Consider the following 21,510-nt stretch of genomic DNA (forward strand, 5'->3'; position numbering starts at 1 on the left):
CGGGGTGGGGATTTCGGCTCCCGTGGGAGGCGGGAGAAACAGGCCACTATCACTGCACTTCCCGCCTGGAACATGGCGAATGCTCCCGATCGGCGCCCGTCGCTCTCCATTGGCCTCTCTTCCAATGGCCCACGGCTTGCGGCCCTGGCACTGGCACTGTCTGGCTAGATCCTGGCCAGCGGGTCTCCCAACAGCACGACCCAGGGAACCAGATGCTTGGAATGGACAGTGCAGCCGGCCACAGACAGAGCCGGGACCGGTTCCCCGTGGGGGGATTCGCAACACACACCTGGGACTGGGAGCTGTGCAGGGTGAGCCATGTGGCTTTGTATGCCCTTTACAGCAGGCCGGCCTGGGGCTACCAAACGCTTGCATCAAAGTGCTGGAGGAGGCGCTGCAGCCAGAGGAACCCACTGGTGAGCAGGAGGGAGGCAGACGCCCTGGAGAGCGCTGTGGGCTGCCTGCCCAGCTCTGCTTCAGGAGTCTCCTACGTCCGGATTACTATTGTGCTGAGCACGCCCAGGGCACAGCCCCCCTCCCAGCGCCGGTACTCCAGCCAACGCATTGTGAATCGAATGAGCTGGACTCTGGCAGGTGAGCCAACCCCTCCCCAGCCTGACCCAGCCCCCTCTGGGCCACGGTTTAAATCCTGGCCTGGCTCAGTTCTGGACACTCAGACCCGGCTCCCGGCACCGCCATGGAGTCAGGAGGCATCTTCCTCCCCCTGGGGCTCCTGGCCCTCTGGGCCGCGCTGCCGCCTGCACCAGGGCAGGAGAAAGGAGGTTAGTAACAGGCGCATGCTAGACTCACCGAGCGGGATCTGTGTAGCTTAACAAAGGGGTGAGCTGATCCCCGGCCTCTTGCACACTGGCCTGGGGAACAAACGGTCACCACGGGGCTCTCCAGTCTCGCAGAGGAAAGTCCAGCACCGTCCATGGCTGGAAGTGGAAGCCAGGCAGATTCAGACTGGAAACAGGGCCTGGTCCATTTTTAACAGTGACCACTGGAACATTCCCAGCCTTGGTGGCGGATTCTCCACCACTGACCGGTTTTTCACTCCAGCGGCTGCACTAGGGCTTGTTTGGGAGCAGTTCCCTGGCCTGCGCTCTACTGGAGGTGAGGCTAGGTAGATGATCAGGGGCTCCGTCTGGCTGGAATCTGTGCAGCTGTGCTTATAGAGAGGAGTTGCCTCCCAGCCCCGCAGAGGGCACCTGTCCTCTCAGGTGGAGGCAGGTAGCTGTGGTCTTATTCCTCAAACCATATAGCTGGGTCCACTCAGTGCAGCCACTAGTAGATGGGCTCCAGTCTCCTTTCTCTGTACAGGTAAAGTGGGTGAATGTCCAGCAGGGAGGATTGAGTTTGTGCGTCCCTCCAGGATCTACTGTCTCTCAGAGCAGAGCTGCCCAGGGAACGAGAAGTGCTGCAATATTGGGCACATGAGAACCTGCCTCCTCCCTGAAAAAGGTACGTCCTGCTCTCCCTGATTGCAGGAGGGCCCCTCTGCAGGGACAGTGGGGGAGCTGCCCGGCATGGCAGCAGGGCAAGCAAACGGTGGGAATAGGCAGGGATGGAAAGTAAAACACAGGACCCTGCAGGAGAGCGGTTGGTGCCGTTTGCAGGACCATGGCCCTGTGCCATTGATTTATTCACCAACGATACTGCTGGTACAGCAGGAGTCACTAGATGGTGCCGTTTGCTTAGCCTGATGTTCCTGTTCGTCGTGCGCAAGGTGAGTGTGGTGTTTGCATCACAGGACTAGCAGCACAGCATTTCTTCAGTTTCTGTGGGGTGAGCTGCTGCAAATAGCAGGGGAGTTTGCCTCTGCCGTCTTCTCTCACCGGAGCCACCTCCTGGCCACTGGGTTTGGGCTGAGCGCTCTCAAAGAGGAAGCTGTGTGTGTGCCCTTTGTGACCACCTCTGCTCCAGGACTGCTGTATGTACTATAAATAAACAGGCTCCATCCAGCACCCAAACTCTGCCTCCAGATTTCTCTTCCAATGGGAGACCAGTCTGCAAGGCCCCAAAGTCTGCTACTGCTTGGCAAGGGGGCGACCCGGCAGAGAGTGGCCAGCCCTGAGCAGGGCAGCAGACCCTCCGAGCGCTGGGGGCGCTGACTGAGAGGTGAGACTGTTCAGACAAACTGGAGCGGCTTGGCTGGGATGTCTAAGGTTGCAGAGCATCTAGTGCAAACTCGAGGGAGGGGCTGGAGCCGGCAGCCCAGCAGCCTGTGCTCTGGCACCTGGGCCCATGCCCCCGCCAGCCAGCCAGGAGCTCCCCGCTGGCTTTCCCACCATTGATGCACAGCCAGGGAAGCAGCAGAAGCCCCTGTGTTGTGCTACCCTCATCTTGCATGTGCACAGAGGCTCTGTTCCCAGCACACCCACTGTGGCGGCTGCAAGGGCCCCTTGGAGGGGAAGCCTGCCTGTCCTGGGCACGGCGACTGCACTGTGTGTCTCCTGTTCTGCAGTGAACCCAGGCTACTGCCCGGAGCCCGACACCGGGGTGGCAGAGCCCTGCCTGGTGAGCTGCTGGAATGACTCTGCGTGTGCCGGCGGGGCCAAGTGCTGTGCCGAGGGCTGCCACGTTCACTGCACGAGCGCCCAGCCAGGTAGGCCCCAGGGGAGCGCATGGCATCTCGGCTCTGTGATCCCCACCCCCAGCTGTGCCCAGGGGCAGGCTGGTTGGCTGGCTGATGTATAAGGAGGGCGGCGACGGGGCCACTCTGCTGCTGCCCGGCTGCTGCTGCTGCCTGGGGAAAGGTCCGTCCCTGGGCCAGGCTGGAGGCGCTGCACCCTCCGTGCAGACACAAGACAAGAATTGCCCTGCCCCACCTCTCCGGAGAGACGCTGGCCAGGAGTGTCTGCGCTGCCCTCTGCTTATGGGTCTAGACCCCAATGGGCTTTGGCACCAGCTGTGGGAGCCGCTGAGCAGCAGCCTGGGCCTGGCCCCAGTGGGGGCCCTGACGGTCCAGCCCACGGCCTGCAGCTCCAGACCTGTCCCTCCCTGGGGACCCAGGGGGAGGGAATCGCCCGGGACAGCAGCGCTGCCCATGGGCAGAGCTGAGCGTGGCATGTTCTCTGCCCCTCTCGAGCTGCACGGCGTAACGACTGCCCTATAGCAAGGGGGAGAAGGGTCAGAAAGCGAGGACAGAGACCCTGGCACCACCAAAAAGCCTGGGCAGGGGGCAGGCCCTGGGGTAGGGGGCACTGCCCTCCCTCCTGGCTGCCTGTGGCCCGGAGAGCTCTCCAGGCAGGCCTGGGGGCGGACAGCTGGCGGGGCTGGGGGTCGGGTGCTTATGTCTTTGCTGAGCTTCACCCTGAGCTGCCGTCTCACTTCCAGCCAAGCCTGGCGTCTGCCCAAAGAGACGAGTGTCGCAGGATTTCATTCCTTGCACAAACCAGTGCCACGACGACAGGCACTGCCCCGAGAGCCAGAAATGCTGCTTTGCCGGCTGCGGCCTGGCCTGCATGAGCCCCTACACAGGTACCAGCGCGAGTCTGACCCCCGCACTGCTGCTGCCCCCCTGGATCCCACCCTTGGGGCACCAGGGCTCAGCCCCCCGCACTCCCCCCTGCAGCACCAGGGCTCAGCCTCCCTCCTCCGCCCGCACTCCCCCATGGGGCACCAGGGCTCAGCCTCCCTCCTCCGCCCGCACTCCCCCATGGGGCACCAGGGCTCAGCCCCCCGCACTCCCCCCTGCAGCACCAGGGCTCAGCCTCCCTCCTCCGCCCGCACTCCCCCATGGGGCCCCAGGGCTCAGCCCCCCACACTCCCCCCTGCAGCACCAGGGCTCAGCCTCCTCCTCCGCCCGCACTCCCCCATGGGGGACCAGGGATCAGCCCCCCACACTCCCCCCTGCGGCTCAAGGGCTCAGCCTGCCTCTTCCGCCCGAACTCCCCCATGGGGCACCAGGGCTCAGCCCCCCGCACTCCCCCCTGCTGCACCAGGGCTCAGCCTCCCTCCTCCGCCCGCACTCCCCCATGGGGTACCAGGGCTCAGCCCCCCACACTCCCCCCTGCAGCACCAGGGCTCAGCCTCCCTCCTCCGCCCGCACTCCCCCCTGCAGCACCAGGGCTCAGCCCCCCACTCCCCCCTGCAGCACCAGGGCTCAGCCTCCCTCCTCCGCCCGCACTCCCCCATGGGGCACCAGGGCTCAGCCCCCCGCACTCCCCCCTGCAGCACCAGGGCTCAGCCTCCCTCTTCCGCCCGCACTCCCCCATGGGGCACCAGGGCTCAGCCCCCCGCACTCCCCCCTGCAGCACCAGGGCTCAGCCTCCCTCCTCCGCCCGCACTCCCCCCTGCGGCACCAGGGCTCAGCCCCCCGCACTCCCCCCGGCCGCACCAGGGCTCAGCCTCCCTCCTCCGCCCGCACTCCCCCATGGGGTACCAGGGCTCAGCCCCCCGCACTCCCCCCTGCGGCACCAGGGCTCAGCCTCCCTCTTCCACCCGCACTCCCCCATGGGGTACCAGGGCTCAGCCCCCCACACTCCCCCCTGCGGCACCAGGGCTCAGCCTCCCTCTTCCGCCCGCACTCCCCCATGGGGTACCAGGGCTCAGCCCCCCGCACTCCCCCCTGCTGCACCAGGGCTCAGCCTCCCTCCTCCGCCCGCACTCCCCCATGGGGCACCAGGGCTCAGCCCCCCGCCCGCCCCCCGGCCGCACCCGGGCGCAGCCGCCCGCCGCCGCCCGCACTCCCCCATGGGGCACCAGGGCTCAGCCCCCCGCACTCCCCCCTGCAGCACCAGGGCTCAGCCTCCCTCCTCCGCCCGCACTCCCCCATGGGGCACCAGGGCTCAGCCCCCCGCACTCCCCCCTGCAGCACCAGGGCTCAGCCTCCCTCCTCCGCCCGCACTCCCCCTGCGGCACCAGGGCTCAGCCCCGCACTCCCCTGCGGCACCAGGGCTCAGCCTCCCTCCTCTGCCCGCACTCCCCCCTGCAGCACCAGGGCTCAGCCTCCCTCCTCCGCCCGCACTCCCCCCTGGGGCACCAGGGCTCAGCCCCCCGCACTCCCCCCTGCGGCACCAGGGCTCAGCCTCCCTCCGCCGCACTCCCCCATGGGGCACCAGGGCTCAGCCCCCGCACTCCCTGCAGCACCAGGGCTCAGCCTCCTCCTCCGCCCGCACTCCCCTGCGGCACCAGGGCTCAGCCCCGCACTCCCCTGCAGCACCAGGGCTCAGCCTCCTCCTCCGCCCGCACTCCCCCTGCGGCACCAGGGCTCAGCCTCCCTCCTCTGCCCGCACTCCCCTGCAGCACCAGGGCTCAGCCGCCCTCCTCCGCCCGCACTCCCCCCTGCTGCACCAGGGCTCAGCCTCCCTCCTCTGCCCGCACTCCCCCATGGGGCACCAGGGCTCAGCCCCCCACACTCCCTGCAGCACCAGGCCTCAGCCTCCTCCTCCGCCCCGCACTCCCCATGGGGCACCAGGCTCAGCCCCCGCACTCCCCCCTGCGGCACCAGGGCTCAGCCTCCCTCCTCCGCCCGCACTCCCCCATGGGGCACCAGGGCTCAGCCCCCCGCACTCCCCCCTGCGGCACCAGGGCTCAGCCTCCCTCCGCCCCGCACTCCCCATGGGGCACCAGGGCTCAGCCCCGCACTCCCCTGCAGCACCAGGGCTCAGCCTCCTCCTCCGCCCGCACTCCCCGCGGCACCAGGGCTCAGCCCCCGCACTCCCTGCAGCACCAGGGCTCAGCCTCCTCCTCAGCCCGCACTCCCCCATGGGGCACCAGGGCTCAGCCCCCCGCACTCCCCCCTGCGGCACCCGGGCTCAGCCTCCCTCCTCCCCGCACTCTCCCCATGGGGCACCAGGGCTCAGCCCCGCACTCCCCTGCAGCACCAGGGCTCAGCCTCCCTCCTCCGCCCGCACTCCCCTATGGGGCACCAGGGCTCAGCCCCCCGCACTCCCCCCTGCAGCACCAGGGCTCAGCCTCCCTCCTCCGCCCCCACTCCCCCATGGGGCACCAGGGCTCAGCCCCCCGCACTCCCCCCTGCGGCACCAGGGCTCAGCCTCCCTCCTCCGCCCGCACTCCCCCATGGGGCACCAGGGCTCAGCCCCCCGCACTCACCCCTGCCGCTGGCTCCATGCACACTGGTCCCTCTGGAGACCCCAGGAGCGGCCCCGCTCCTATTCAGTGCAGAGTCCCCCATGCTCGGGCTGCACGTGCTGGGGGCTTAAACTCTCCATCCCATGAGCCCAAACACAGCTCCCAAGCACCTACCCGCACGCGTGTGCACACCCAGACACGCATCACGTGGCACTGGCTGCCATGGCTCTGCTCACCCAGTCCCAAGGGAAAGCCGCCCCCCCCGCGCCGCCCCCGGCAGGCTGTGCTCATGGCTCCTCTTTCCCCAGAGAAGGCGGGCGTGTGCCCTGCTGTGCAGCTGGAGCAGCCCGAGGGGCTGTGCCTGGACGCGTGCGTGGACGACGCTGACTGCGCGGGGGACGAGAAGTGCTGTGCCACAGGCTGTGGCTATAAATGCCGAGTGCCCCTTCCAGGTACCACGTGCCGAGAGTGCCCAGCCACGCAGGGCCTTCCAGCCACCCCGCACCACCGGGTGAGGTGGGAATCCCACGCTAGGATCCCCCCGAGCAGCCTTCGCAATGGGGCCTGGGCCAGGCGGGGGCATGGGGCAGTGACTCGGACACGCTTCTGGGCCTCTTAATAAAGAACCAGGGGAAACCCAGCCACCTTGTCAGTAAATCTACTCAGCAGAACAGGGACAGACCCACCCCCAGCCTAGGGTGACCAGATGTCCCGATTGTATAGGGACAGTCCTGATATTTGGGGTTTTGTCTTATCTAGGGGCCGATTACCCCCCACCTCCTGTCCCGATTTTTCACACCGCTCTCTGGTCACCGTACCCCAGCCTGAGCCAGCCCTGAACGGACAGGGTTAGGGCCAGCCCAGGCCAGGCTAGTCCAGCCCTGTCCTCTACGAGGCAGCTGCACCGTTCTCTGGCAGGTGGCTGGGGCCAGGTGGGACGCTGAGCCAGTCTGGCACCCCCAGGCAGCGTGGGCAGCAGGCTGGGAAATAGCCAGCCGGGCAGGAGCGGACTGTGGGCTCTGCGGGCAGGGAGCCCAGGGAGCAGGCTGCCGGCCGGAGTCTCAGTGGGACCCGGGGACAGGTGGGCTGTCTCTGGGCGCCAGGCTGGGGACCCTGCTCTGTGTTCCAGTGCGGCCCGGCGAGTGCCCAGCCGTAGCCCAGAGGTTTCTCGTCTCGTGCCGGCGGACGTGTTGGAGCGACAGCGACTGCCCCGCCACGAGGAAGTGCTGCAGCAATGGCTGTGGGTGGCTCTGCATGGCGCCCGTGCTCGGTAAGGTCCTGGCCTCCCCCTGCATCCATTGCTGACCCCGCACTCGCCCCAGCCCTGTTCATGCCACCCCCGGGCTGGCCGGAGCAGCCACTCAGCAGGCGGCGATGCTCAGGGAGGGAGCTTGGCTGGCGGCTGGCCTGGGGCCTAGTTTTGCCGTCCCTTGGCTCCACGCTCTGCCATGTCTTTCCCTGCACTGCAGTGAAGCCCGGCCTGTGCCCAGCCCGAGCCCCCGAGGGCGGCGAGGATCCATGCTTTTTTCGATGCCTGAAGGACGGTGACTGTCCAGGGAACGGGAAGTGCTGCTTGATCAGCTGTGGCCGCGCCTGCCTCTCCCCGACGCAGGGTAAGCGCTCTCGGGACGTCCCGGGGATGATGGCCTCAGATCTGAGCAGGTGGAAGGAGCAGGTGCCGATCGCTGGTCAGTGAGGGGCCAGGGCCCCACCCCCAGACCTGCCCTGCAGGATCCCAGCCCCCCCAGGGGCTCAGAGTCTGGGACACTGTCGGCCAGGCGCTCGCAGCACCTGCACGGAAAGGTTGTGGCCACGGAGCGGGCGAATGCTGAGGACAGCAGCTGAGAGCGGAAAAGGGCTGCGTCTCTGGGCACAGGGAGCCAGAGAGGGGTCCATGGGGAAGGCGGGACACAAGCAGGGAGCTCTGGAGAGGACACCACAGGGCACAGCAGTAGAGACCGGGGTCTCCCTGGCCCTCCAGCCTGGTGCTCTGTGCATCTCCTCAGCCCTCGGAGAGGTGGTGGGGCTCTGGCAGGTGGAGGTAGGGGGGCCTCTTGCGGGCAGAGGTGGGAGGAGTGCCAGCGGATGGGGGGGCACCAGCAGGCCGAGTTGGGGGGGGCCTCTGGTGGGGGGCTCCAGCGGACGGGGTGTGGGCTCTGGTGGGCAGGAGACAGTAGGTGAAGGTGGGGGTGGGAGGGGCTCCAGCGGGGCGGGCAGCGGGCGGGCAGTGGGTGCGGGCGGTGGGCAGGGGTTCCAGTGGGTAAAGGTGGGGGCTCCAGCGGGGGCTCCAGCGGGCAGGGTCCGACGCTGTGGCTCCTTGCATTGCAGTGAAGCCTGGCGCATGCCCAGCAGTGCTCAGAGGCTCCCTGGGGCCCTGCGTGGAGGGATGTGGCAGCGACAGCGACTGCAGCAAAGCAGAGAAGTGCTGCAGCACCGGCTGCGGCCATGTCTGCAAACCACCCAGCGAGGGTGAGGGGGCCGGAGAGTCCCATGTCCACCGAAGGGCGGCCAACTTTCCCCGCCCCCGCTCACGCCATCCCCCGCCCCCATCACTTGCTCTCCCTCCCTCCCTCACTCCTTTTTACCGGGGCTGGGGCTGGGGCAGGGGTTGGGGTGCAGGAGGGGTTGAGGGCTCCGGCTGGAGGTGCGGGCGCTGGGGTGGGGGCCAGAAATTAGGGATTATGGGCTGTGGCAGGGGCTTGGGGTACAGGAGGGAGTATGGCTCCGGAAGCAGCTCCTAGGCATGGGGCGGACAGGTGTCTCTGCGCGGTGTATGCTGCCTCCGTGCACAGATGCCGGCCCTGCAGCTTCCATTGGCCGCAGTTCCTGGCCAATGGCAGCTGCGGAGCCGTTGCTCAGGGCAGGGTCGGGGCAGTGAGCAGAGCCCCCCGGCTATCCCTCTGCCTAGGAGTCGAGGGGACATGTTGCCGCTTCCGGGAGCTGCGTGGAGCCAGGTAGGGAGCCTGCCAACCCCACCAACTGGACTTTTAACAGCCCAGTCAGCTGCATTGCCTGGAGCCACCAGGGTCACTTTTTGATCAGGCGTTCCAGTCGCAAACCAGATACCTGGAAACCTCACTCCTCCCCAGGGTCCCCTCAAGGCCGAGGCTGCACCCCTCCATCCGCTGGCCTCTGAACTCCTGCTGCAGCGCCCCTCCTCCGCACTGCCACACGCAGCCCCGGCGGGACCCTGCCCCTGGCCCCCTGGGGAGCAGCGAGACCCCTCTCCGGAACTCCCCTCTCTCTGCCTGGGCACCCAGATATCTGCCAGCTCCCTGCCGAGATGGGCATCTGTGACGCCGACCTCCCTCGCTTCTTCTACAACACCAGTTCCGGGGCGTGTGACAGATTCATCTACGGGGGCTGCCGGGGGAACCCCAACAACTTTGAGGGGGAAGCGGAGTGTCTCCAGGCCTGCGGGGGCCCCGGTAAGGGACACCGGGCGCCATACAGCCAGCCTGGGCGGGGCTGGTGGGCCACCAGGGCTGAGCCCCAGGAGCTGGGGGGAAGGTACAGGCCCTGGCCTGCCAGCCTCCCTGGTCCTGGTTCCTCTAGCCCAGCCACCAGGAGTGGGCCTCAGCCCCCTGGGCGACGTCACAGAGGAGGGCAGGGAAGCCAGGATCTGCGGGGTCCTGGGGGAGCCACTCCCATTGGGCAGAGGGGCTCGCACTGCTCCACCTGGGAAAGAGACGCAGGAAGGGCGACAGGACAGAGGGCTGCTGGGCAGAGGTGATGGCTCATCCCGTCTTCCCTGTGTCCAGTGATGCAACCAGAGGGACGGGAACTAATGGGGATCAGGGGGCTGGGGTTTCACCCCTCCCCTGGAAGCCTCTGACGCTGGCTGCTGTCCCTGAGGGGCCCAGATGTTCCCGTGTGGGGCCCGAAGCTGCCCTGGGCTGGGTGGGTCTGAGGGGGCCCCGAGGAGGGCAGGGCCCACTGGGGTGCTCCCTGCCCCAGCCAGCCCTTGCACTGTCTCTCTGTGTCTGCCCAGTGAGGCCTGGGGTCTGCCCAGCCCGGGCCGGATTGGGCCAGGCTGATGAGTGCGTCTCGCCATGCTCCAAGGACAGCGACTGCTCCGCCAGCGAGAAGTGCTGCTTGCTGAGCTGTGGCCGGGCCTGTGCCCCACCCGTGCAGGGTAAGGTGCCGCCAGCACCGGGCGACACTGCCAAGGCCCCTGGGCACTAGGGTGGGCCCCGCTCCAGCCCACCCACGAGACGGGAGGGGGCATCTGTGTCTGTGCAGGGAGGAGGAATCCGAGCTGGGACCCCAGCCCCATTGACTGCCCCGAGTGACCCCAGCTCTGCCCAGGGCGCCGTGGGAGCCAGAAGTGGGCATCGCTGTCCCAGGCAGGGCTCTCTGTGCCTGGCTGCGCTGCCATGGGGCACAGGGGCTCGGCACGGGCTCTTCTACCCCTGTTCTCACTGTTGCAGTGAAGCCGGGCCGGTGCCGCAGGGCACTGTTCGTGTGCATGGGGGTCATCACCGCCGAATGCGACACCGACGCCGAGTGCCCCGGCACACACAAGTGCTGCCCAGTCGGCTGTGCCAGGAAGTGCGCCCCTGCTGAGACAGGTACAGGGTCCCTCTCCCCCGCCCCCTCGCCCAGCGCATTCGGTCTCAGTTCCTGCTGTCCAGGCCTCTGATGGTTTGGGCTCTGTGCCTCTGAGCCCCCCTCGGATCTGGCTGCACACGGGCTGGGCACTGACCCGGCCCCCACTGCTCCCTGGCACTTCTGCCATTGCCTTGCAAGGGGCGGTCCCAGCGGCCTGCAGGGCAGCAGTGCACAGCGAGTCAGGAGTCATTGAAAGGAAGGCTGGTGCCGACGTCCTAGGGCCTCGGCCCGGGCTGGCATAGCCAGGAGCTCTACGTTCAGAGCGGGCTAGCAATGAGCTGGGATTCCTGGAGGGTGGAGAATGGGCAGCTGGGCCAGGCTTTCCTCACTCCTAGCCCTGCCCCCCGTCTCCTGCCTGGGCCGTGTGCCTGCTGTGTGCTCCAGGGGAGCCTGGGGTTTGCCTCTGGGAAGCTTCAGCTCCAGCTTCTTTCGATGTGTCTAAGCCATGTCAGCTGTGGCGCTGCCTGCCCGGCTCCTGCACAGGGCGAGCTGGGCACAGCCTCCCTAGCACTCTCGGTCTCAGCCTCGAGTAGGTCTCCTGCGCCCTGGCCCTACAAGCGTCCGTTGCCCCCATAGCAATCTCAGTCGCATCCCAGCCGGGGCAGCGCATGGGCATCAGGGGCAAATACCAGCCTGCTCACTGGGCGCGCAGCAGGGTGACGTGGGGCAATAGATGCACATAATGGAGTGGGCAGGAGCCCTGGCCAGGTGCCGTGGGCAGGAGTAGGCAGTGGTGTGGGGGAGCCCAGCCCCAGGGGGGAGGCTTGATGGGGTGGGAAGGGCCCAGCCCCGGGGGGGGGTGGTCGGAGGAATCCCTTGGCTCTGTGCCCCAGGCGGGCTCGTGTCCCTGGCAGCAGAAGGATTCCCAGTAGGGGATTCCCTGCAAAGTTGGGTCTTGCAGGGAGCTTCCCAAGGCTGGGAGCATGGCTCTGCGCTCCTGCAGGGACTGCTCCCTCTCCCGGAGAGCTGGCATCACAGCTGCCTTCCCTCCAGCTGAGCCCACCCGTCCTGCTGTGGAGCCCCCGAGGAGCTCCCCATGCCAGAAGCATGCCACTTCCCCTTGGCTAGGACCTGCCCCCAATTCCGCATGCTGCTCCCCTGTGCCAGCAGGACGCGGCCTGCCCCAGCAACAGGCAGTGCTGCTTTCACGCCTGTATGTTCCGCTGGGCAGACCGAGACGGCGAGTGACCCCAGCCAGGTTCTCAGTGTGGGGATCTCCCGCTCCGGCACAGCCGGGGCCTGCCGGGAAGGGCTGCACCAAGATCACTGTGCTGCCCAGCGCTGGCGCCAGCGGTCGCTGGGGGATCCGATACTGAGGAATGACGGGCACAGAGGGCCCATCGACTGCGTCTAATCCCCATGTCCCATAACCCAAAACAAGGGAGTAAAATAAACCTGGGGGCAAGACGAGCCAGCCACTGATCGAGGGGCGGGGCCGCTAGGGGCTTCTTGCCCTGCCTTGGCTGGCTGGGCCCTGGCAAACACACTGAGAAGGGAAGGAAGGTATCTCCGGAGATGACCTGGGCTGGTGAGTAAAGTGAGAAGAGACAAATAAACCAAACGTGGCATCACTCAGCCTGCAGCAGCTCACAGCTGTGGGAGGCCCCCCACCCTCCCCAGGGGCATTGGCCCCTCCTCCTCCATGGGAGTCACGGAGCAGCCCCACCCCTCTCCCCCACCGGCCACTGCTCACTGTCACATTTCCCAGGATAGCTGCACCTCTGACCCCCAAGTGGCCTTAGGGCTCAGGCCTCCAACCATCACCTTTCCGGGGGCAGGATCCTGTCATCCTCTCCCCAAACAGGGCCTGAGGCTGCAGATGCCAGCGATTCGCTGCATGCTCTGCAGTTCAGGCCCTGCGGCCCTGCTGCCTTGGGAGCTGTGACAGGGTCCCCCAGCGACCTTCCAGCTCTCCGCCAGCACAGCACTCGTTATTCAGCACAAACGCACTTCAGAGAAAACCGGCCTTAGAGCAGTATGCAGCAGGGGCGCCCCTCTGCCCTGCGGGGACCCGGGCAGGTCTGACAGGCCATCAGGTGCTCCTGTCTCTGGTCACCCACTGCGGTCAGTTCCCGCCTGGGGCTGATGAGCCCCGCTCTGCTTAGCGCTGATGTTCAGTGTCTCCTGAGCCCCCAGGCCAAACCGGGGCTGCTGTTTCCTGGCGGGGAGACTTACCCGGGGGCGGGGAGTCAGTTACCCCCACTCACTTTAGGCCTGCAGGGAACCTCCTTTATCCGGCCACGGAGCCAGCCCAGACACACCCGCAGAACGTGGCACCTGCACACAGCAGGCTTCGCCAATGGCAGTGTCCCTCACGCCTGTCCCAACTACAGCTCCCTCTTTCTGTTCCCAGCACCCAGAGGCAGCGACAGCCTCCTCCCTGCCCATGACCAGGGTAAGTGACACTGCCAAGGGGGGGGGGGGGCTAACGGGCAGGCAGTGTGTCCCAGAGTGTCTGTGGCTCCACTGGGATGAGAGGGGGGTGGGGGAGAATCTTCTACCTGAACTCTCCTCTGCAGGCTGTGGCATCCCCAGGGTCTCCGCCAGCTCTCGCTCCCGGTTCCACCATCAAACCCCTCCCTCCATGTGAGCACGCCGGCACGGCTCTGTGCAGGGCATCCTGCTCAGCCGTGACACCAGGCACTTTCTCCTCCCCTTGAGGGGGGCATGCTGCCTCTGTAACTCTCCTGCCCCTGCCATCCAGCTCCCACCCCTGCCAGCCCGGGCAGCCAGCTCCCACCCCTGCCAGCCCGGGCAGCCAGCTCCCACCCCTGCCAGCCCGGGCAGCCAGCTCCCACCCCAGCCAGCCCGGGCAGCCAGCTCCCACCCCAGCCAGCCGGACAGCCAGCTCCCACCCCAGCCAGCCCGGGCAGCCAGCTCCCACCCCTGCCAGCCCGGGCAGCCAGCTCCCACCCCAGCCAGCCCGGGCAGCTGACGGGGAACAGCAATCCGCTAACCCCCCACACCCAGGGACTGTATACACCATGGCCCCTCTCTGTTGCAGTGAGGCCTGGGACCTGTCCCCCCGATCCAGTCCGATGTGCCCACTCAGCACCGGCCCACTGCTCCAGTGACCCCGAGTGCCCGGGAGAGCAGAAGTGCTGCTATATCGCATGCAGATTCCGATGCGTTGACCCAGCAGAAGGTACCAGAGACGGCGAGTGACTGTGCATCTCAGTGCAGTGAGAGTGTCCTGCGCCGGCTGAGCCGAGGGTCCCCTCGGGAGGGGTGCGCCAGCCCCTGGCTGCAGAAGGATCACTGCACTGCACCAGCCACGGCTCACCGGGGGGACCCAGGTACCTGGGATCTTCCCAGCTCCCCCGCGCCCATGACAATGGGGACAGGCTGGGGCTGAGCCTGACACTCCCCCATCACAAATCCCTCCTCAGACAGGCTGCACCGTCTGCGACCCTGAGCCCTGCAGGAGCCCCCAGCATCTCCCAACTGCCCTGCTGCAGCCTGTCGGGGGCTGCCCAGGGAGCTGTGTCTGTGCAGCCCTGAGCCCATGGGCCCTGCTCTGTAAAGAGTGACCCCGCTGAGCGATAATGGGGGGCTCCAGACTGACTGGATAACGGGGGGGCGCGCTCCAGACTGACTGGATAACGGGGTGGGGGGTGGGGCTCCAGACTGCCTGGCTAACAGGGTGGGGGGGGCTCCAGACTGACTAGATAACGAGGTGGGGGGAGCTCCAGACTGCCTGGCTAACAGGGGGAGATGGGGAAGCACCAGGCTGAGAGGGATTCTGGGGCCGGGGGTCTGGGGGAATTTCTTCTGGGGGTCTGGGGCCCGTAGCTGCATCCAGCCAGTGCTGTGAGGGATGGAACTGAGGCTTCCCAATGCTCCGCTCAGTCCCCCACACTCTGAGCATGTCCCTGGCTTGCAGAGAAGGCCGGCTATTGCCCGGTCCTCGTGCCCGCAGGCCTGAACCTCAGTCAGAGCTGCCGCCCCTGCCTGGCGAACAGATCCTGCTCCACCTGCTTTCGGGACGCAGATTGCCCGGGCCTGGAGAAGTGCTGCCCAGGCCGGTGTGGAACCCGCTGCTGGGAGCCCGTCTCTGGTAAGAGAACATAGGACCGGCCATACAGGGTCAGCCCACTGATCCCGCTAGCCCCATACCCTGTCCTGACAGAGGCCAGGCCCAGCTTCTGGCAGTCAGGGGTTTAGGGACACCCGAGCATGGAGTCACCTCCCTGACCATCTTGGCTAATGGCCATTGCTGGACCTATCCTCCAGGAACGTATGTAATTCTTTGTTGAACCCAGTTATACTTTTGGCTTTCACAGAATCCCCTGGCAGTGAGTTCCACAGGTTGTTTGTGTGCTGGGTGAAGAAATACTTCCTTCTGTTTGTTTTTAACCTGCTGCCTAGTAATTTCATGGGGTGAGCCCTGGTTCTTGTGTTATGCGAAGGGATAAATAACACTTCCCTAGTCACTTTCTCTGCTCCATTCATGAGTTTGTAAACCTCTCTCCTATGCCCCTCAGTCATCTCTTTTCCAAGCTGAACAGTTCCAGTAGGCACCAATCTGGCCCCAGCAGAGGACACCTGCAGCAGGGTGTGCACCCCTCCTCCCTGCTGCTCCCCCATCTGTGAGCAGCAAGACTCAGAAACCGGGGGCCAGGGGGAAGGGCCAGAGCCTAGCGCCCTGCCTGGCAGGCAGAGGCAGTGCTGGGAGCCTGCCTAGCATTGAGCTCAGCACTCTGGGGGCCGCAGGGATGCTGTCGCTGGCCCTGGGCTCCCTCTTGGGTTTGATACTGCATGGCCCTTCCCACAGGCCGAGCCTTGTGGGCAGCTCTGCCGCATTCAGATGGGCCCTGCCATGCCCGCGGGGCATGGAGCCGTGTCGGGGACAGAGAGCTGTGCCGCATGGAGTCACGTCCCCACACCCCCTCCACTCTGCTCTGCACCTCCAGATTTCTGCCAGCTCAGCCCCGACACTGGGCCTTGCAAAGCCTGGGTCCCGCGGCTCTTCTACAACTCCAGCTCCCAGCACTGCGAGCTGTTTATCTACGGCGGCTGCCAGGGGAACCCGAACAACTTTGCTGAGGAAGAGGCGTGTCTGCAGGCCTGCGGGCCCCCTGGTGAGAGCAGGGCCTGGGGAGGGGGGCTGACTCGCTCCGTAGAGCCATCCGCCCTCCCCCCGCCTGCTCCCGCCAGTCCGCACAGTGCTGGGCACCCTCTGTTCTCTGTACTAGACATTTGCAAACTCTCCCCTGAAGTGGGCCCCTGCGACGCCGCGTTGCCCCGGTTTTTCTACAACGCTGAGGCCGGGCAGTGTGACGGCTTCACGTACGGCGGCTGCCAGGGCAACAGGAACAACTTTGAGACGGAGGCCGCGTGTCTCCAGGCCTGCGCAGGCCACGGTGAGGTGTCAGCTCAGTCGCTGGGGCCCCGAGCCCTCCCCTCGCACCACCGGCTTGGCCAAGCTGCGGGTTTGGTCAGTGGCTCAGCCACATCCCTTGGAAAGTCCCTCCAGAACTTGGGGTTCTCTTCTGAGCCTGGGGACCCCCCAGCACCTGCCTTCTGGACACGTCAGCCTCGGAGCCTCCCCGCCGGGGCGAGGGCCGTCTCGGAGCCCGGCTGCATGTCGTTCGCTGGCCTGGCTGCCGTGTCGGGCCCCTCCTCCCTTGCTCCCTGGAGACTCACTGAACCACCGACTGGCACAGGCTTCCTGCTGCTGACGCACTCGGGCCCCTCCGGCTGTTTGCTCTGTAGGGTTCCCCTTAGCCCCCCTAATCACCCGCACCCATTCTAGCTGCCTGCCAGCCCCGGGTGGGCCCAGAGGGGCTGGGGAGCAGGAGTCCTGTGCCCGGGATCTGGCCTGTCAGCCTTGGAGCAGGCCCTGCCTCAACCACTTTCTCCTTTTCTTTCAGGTGCGGCCTAGCCCTGGCCAGAATGGGGCTCCAGGGGGAAGCTGCAGTCCCAGGGGCTGGTCCCATTCACCCAGCACGACCGTTTGATGCAAGGCTCTTCTGCCGTCAAGGCCCTGTCCTGTGTGGAAATGGACGTGCCTCTCACAAACTCATTACCGTGTCCCTGACCGTGTAATGGGGTCTCACCGGAGGCGCTTGCATTGTTACAGATAAAGGGATGTGGCTGCTTCAAACCTGTTCCCCCTCTAGTCTGGCTCATTAGCCGGTGCCTGAAATGCAGAACATTTCCACACTGTGCCCGCAAACAGCCTGCCCCGGCACTCCTCACCTCCACCCACTCCATCGAGCACCGATCGGCACGCTGAGGAAGCGTGTCGGTGTGTGCAAAGCAGGGTTTGCTCCTGTGCACTGGAATCTCAGTGTGGCCCAGTCAGACTCAGGCAGTGCTTGTGGAGATGTGACCAGCCCGGGGGAGAGAGTTAGCTGCTTGGAGCTGGGCCTGTGTCTTCCCCTGGCCCCACTCAGAGCGGGGCGCCGAGGATTGCACAAAGCACAATCGAGGTGTGCTGCCCTTTGCTCTTCAGGATTATTTTCTCTCCCATTTTCTCAGATTTTTACAGATTCTTTTGTAGACTGTGGGTGCATTTGCAACACAATTTGCATGCACAACTCCTGCAGTTACATGCACATGTATGGGAAATGCAGCTAGATGCCCCGCCAGCTATTTGCCTGGGCACATATCACCACTGAACGTGCATCCTAACACCTGGGCCCAGTTGCACCCCCTCTTATTCTTCATCTGTGGGCAAGGAGAGGCCGGGGAAGGGTGTCTGTGTTCCCCACAGTTGGCTGGATTGTCTCGACCTCTCAGCCCCTGGGCAGTAGCAATCCGATGGCTGAGGTGCTCCCTCGGGATGGGGTCTCTGCTGCGGGGCGTCAGTCTGAGATCACACAGACAGTGGGGCCATGACCATAGCATTCAGGTTCCCTGCACACGGGAAAGTCTTCGTTTGCACCGTACAGGATTGAAACAGGATCCGGATGCAGATCTGCTGGTGTCTCATGCGCTGCCCATTTGGGGTGACTCCCAGGGTGGGCAGGCCTCACCCCCCCATACCAGAGTCTGACCTGTGTGGGCCAAGCTCAGACCATCCATAGACCCAAAGCTTTGGCACATGCTTTGCCAGACTGAGGCCAAACAGTTTCCAAGAGACCAAGGAAACCGTTTTTGCTCCCATGATATCTCTGTTCTGTGACACCATTTCGTGTCTCCTCCAAGGCCCTTCAGGCCTGGCCACTAACATTACGCTTCTCAGCTGTCACGTTAAAGGGCCCCACATCTCTTAGGTCTTTGTTTCAATTCTGTTTATTGAGGATTTTCCATATTCACCGAATGCCCAGCGATCAGAGAGACAATATAATACAGCAGTGCAGGGAGCCCACCAGCTTGGACTCCTCGTAGACAAGCATATGGCATGTCAGAGTATAACCCAAATCCTTATCGTTCCTGAGCCCCCCAAGGGAGAGCAATGGGGCTGGAGCAGAAGTGGGGTAGAGAGGCGTTCGGCACGAGAGCGGAGGGGGATTCATGCAACGAAGGGCTGCCTGAGACGTGCCCAGGGCCTGCACTGCTGCAGTGGGGCTCTGCCCTGAGCCCACCACCCGGAGCAGCAGGATTTGAGGGGCAGGCCCAGGCTGCAGATGGACACGCTGACATGCACCCCGCGGCTGGCCGGCTGATAAACCTGTTGACGCAACCGGGATTCTGCGAACTCCCCCTGCTGTGTTTGTGCTTCTCTCAGGCTTGGCACCGGCTGGGAGCTGGCCTCTGGCAGGATGCCACAGGTCACCCCGTGGAATCCAGCCCTTCCCCCTGCTGGCCCCACCCCACCCATGCAGGGTTTAAATCCCCACCTAGCTCAGGCCTGGGTGCTCAGAGATAGCCCCTGACAGCACCATGAAGTCAGGTACCATCTTCCTCCTCCTGGGGCTCCTCGCCCTGGGGAGCGGCGCATGGAAGAAGGAGAAACGCGGTGAGTAGTTTGCCTTGTTCCTCTGGCCCAGGGCAGCCGGGGTGGCTGTGGGGGGAAGAGCAGTGTGCAGCCATGGCGCTGGGGTCTCTAGAGCCCAGCAGCGGCTCGGCCTTCGATGGCTGGTTAATGAGGAGCGGCATAGTCCTAGCCCTGCGTGGCGCTGACATGGGCTCAGAGGAGGAGCAGCACACGCTGCCCATGGAAATCCACCCTGCTTACAGGGCTGCCTTTCCGACTGGGCCGGGCCACGCATGCGGTAAGATCTGCCCGGAGCACACTCCGCACGTGCAGTACGGAGCCCCGGTGCACGGCCATTGGGCTAGGCAAGTGCACACAGGTATGTACATCTGTAAGGTGCAGGTGGAAGAGCGAGGCCAGGGTTTGAACACCTCAGAGTCAGCCCCGAGCCTCCCACCCCCCAGGACTGGCCATGCTGACAGCTGCGCTCAGGTCTGGGTAGCACTGCACCAGCTCAACCTGGTAAGGCTGGTTTTTAAGAGTCTCAGACATTTTTGCCACCTGGCTTCACCCCCTGCTCAGAGCAGGGACCAGCACAATGCTGTAAACACGGGAGCTCTGTCCACGCTCTAGCCGCCAGCCGAGCTGCACCAGGGAACAGGCTCTTCTGGGTTTCAGAGGGAAAGAATTGACTAGACAGCAGTGGATTCAGCAGTGGAGAATAGCGAAGATAAGGGGATCCTGGCACATACAGCCCCTTTAGCCTGACCTCTGTAGAACACAGGGGTTTAGAACAAATCGTGAAGGAAGAATAAAGACATGGAGGTAAATGGCAAATGGGATAAAATGCACCACGGGTTTACCAACGGCAGATTGTGCCTGACTGACCTGGTGTCTGATTCTCTGGACCAGGGAAATGTGGAAGATCTAATCTAGCTGGACTTCAGTAAAGCACCTGACCCGATGCACCTAGTGACACTGGAGAAGACGGGATTAGCACAAGAGCTGTGGTGTGGGCGAGGAGCTGACGAAAGGGGAGATGACCATGGGTTGTGCTGGAAGGGGGAGGGCTGGGCTGGAGGGAGGTTCCTCAAGATTGGTCCCAAGACTGATCCTAATTTGATATGTTGATTGGTGACGTCGGCACAGAAAGTAGGAGTGAGCTAATGAAATGTGCTGAGGACACAAAGTTGAGACGTTATGTTTCAAATGTAGCTACATTGAACAAAAATAAAGGTAAAAACCAGCTGGAAACTGAAGGTTTTGCGCCCCCTGAAATGACAGTGTGTGTGTGCGTGTCTTGGCCACTGAGCCGAAAGCTCCACCGTTCGCCCAGCACTAGCCCGAAGGTAGCACAGCGCCAGAGTCAGAGTCAGCGCAATGGCTGAGGGGCCGGGTCCTGCTGCCACTGATGTCGGGGGAGCAGGACCAGGCCCTTCCATCTCCCGCACGTGTCAGACCTCAGCCAGGCAGCAGGTTCTTCCCTGGCAAAACCCCAGGGGGACCCACAGGGAACTAGGGTGAACTCTGAACATTTCCGCTCGACCCTCCTGCGGCCTGGGAGAGGCAACGCTGGCCTTTCACTGCAGGCTGTTTGCCTTCGACGGGCCAGGGGCAACTGACGCACGGCAGCCCAGTCACACAACTGCAACAGAACCGCGTTCTGCTCCGCTGCGGATCCCCGCGGCGCAGGCCCGGGACAGGGTGGGTTAATGGGCTGAGGGCATGGACATGACGAGGGGAGAATAGTTAATAAATATTTACCTGCCTAAACCTTACAGCAACTCCCTGCAGCTTCCTGCCGTGCCTCCCTTCTCCTGGGGTAATGACAGTCCTCGAGCAAGAGCCCCCAGCTTCAGGCACTTGGCCTCAAGGATCTGGCCAGGACCCTGCATTCCCGGGGCTGGGTGGGGAGAGTGCAGCAAGGCTAGCTGCTCCCCTCCCAGCAGAGCATTCCCTGCCGTTGGACAAGGTTCAACAAGGACAAGTGCAGAGTCCTGCACTTAGGAAGGAAGAATCCCATGCACTGCTACAGGCTAGGGACTGACTGGCTAAGCAGCAGTTCTGCAGAGAAGGACCTAGGGGTTACAGTGGTCGAGAAGCTGGATATGAGTCAGCAGTGTGCCCTGGTTGCCAAGAAGGCTAACAGCATTTTGGGCTGTATAAGTAGGGGCATTGCCAGCAGATTGAGGGATGTGATCATTCCCCTCTATTCGACATTGGTGAGGCCTCATCTGGAGTCCTGGGTCCAGTTTTGGGCCCCACACTACAAGAACGATGTGGAAAAATTGGAAAGAATCCAGCGGAGGGCAACAAAAATGATTAGGGGGCTGGAGCACATAACTTATGAGGAGAGGCTCAGGGAACTGGGATCATTTAGTCTGCAGAAGAGAAGAGTGAGGGGGGATTTGATATCAGCCTTCAACTACCTGAAGGGGGGTTCCAAAGAGGATGGATCTAGACTGTTCTCAGTGGTACCAGATGACAGAACAAGGAGCAATGGTCTCAGGTTGAGTGGGGGAGGTTTAGGTTGGATATTAGGAAAAACTTTTTCACTAGGAGGGTGGTGAAGCACTGGAATGGGTTACCTAGGGAGGTGGTGGAATCTCCTTCCTTAGAGGTTTTTAAGGTCAGGTTTGACAAAGCCCTGGCTGGGATGATTTAGTTGGGGTTGGTCCTGCTTTGAGCAGGGGGTTGGACTAGATACCTCCTGAGGTCCCTCCCAACCCTGAGATTCTATGATTCTATGACTGTCTCCTCCAAGTGACATGGGCTCTTGTCTCCTGCACAGCCACAGCTAAGGACGGTGAGTGTCCGGCCGAAATGAAGGGGCCCGCACGCCCCCCTCAGACCTACTGTCTCTCGGACGAGTCCTGCCCAGGGAATGAGAAGTGCTGCAGCCAAGGCGACAGGAGAGTCTGCATCCTCCCAGATTCAGGTACTGGCCGATCCCCCTACGGGCGGGCAGGGGAGTCTCTTCAACCCTGCCCCAGAAT

At 64.3% G+C, this 21,510-nt stretch overlaps 2 protein-coding genes across 8 annotated transcripts in view; both read left to right on the forward strand.

The window, feature by feature from the left end:
- The first annotated feature begins 411 nt into the window (after positions 1-411).
- Positions 412-16,760, forward strand: LOC120380391 (papilin-like). Of its 5 annotated transcripts, none has more exons than XM_039498117.1 (16): positions 412-782; positions 1,324-1,464; positions 2,468-2,608; positions 3,340-3,483; positions 6,348-6,491; positions 7,169-7,309; positions 7,509-7,652; positions 8,368-8,508; positions 9,300-9,467; positions 10,031-10,174; positions 10,470-10,610; positions 13,004-13,045; positions 13,655-13,795; positions 14,534-14,707; positions 15,564-16,013; positions 16,524-16,760. In XM_039498117.1, exons 1-16 carry the CDS (start codon positions 698-700, stop codon positions 16,532-16,534), a joined length of 2,352 nt encoding a protein of 783 aa, XP_039354051.1. In that variant the 5' UTR covers positions 412-697; the 3' UTR covers positions 16,535-16,760. The 5 variants fall into 5 exon arrangements, with proteins under 5 accessions (XP_039354051.1, XP_039354054.1, XP_039354053.1 ...); XM_039498120.1 differs by having other exon boundaries at positions 15,564-15,731; XM_039498119.1 differs by having other exon boundaries at positions 15,846-16,013.
- A 1,707-nt stretch (positions 16,761-18,467) lies between these two features.
- Positions 18,468-21,510, forward strand: part of LOC120380390 (papilin-like) — a 31,363-nt gene continuing 28,320 nt past the window's right edge. For all 3 annotated transcript variants that reach the window (XM_039498114.1, XM_039498116.1, XM_039498115.1), the window contains exons 1-2: positions 18,468-18,556; positions 21,306-21,452. In XM_039498114.1, coding sequence (XP_039354048.1) covers positions 18,481-18,556; positions 21,306-21,452 — 223 coding nt within the window. In that variant the 5' untranslated portion in view covers positions 18,468-18,480. The remainder of the gene's footprint in view (positions 18,557-21,305; positions 21,453-21,510) is intronic.

Source organism: Mauremys reevesii, linkage group 13 (genome assembly GCF_016161935.1).
Source record: "Mauremys reevesii isolate NIE-2019 linkage group 13, ASM1616193v1, whole genome shotgun sequence".
Taxonomy (NCBI): domain Eukaryota; kingdom Metazoa; phylum Chordata; order Testudines; family Geoemydidae; genus Mauremys; species Mauremys reevesii.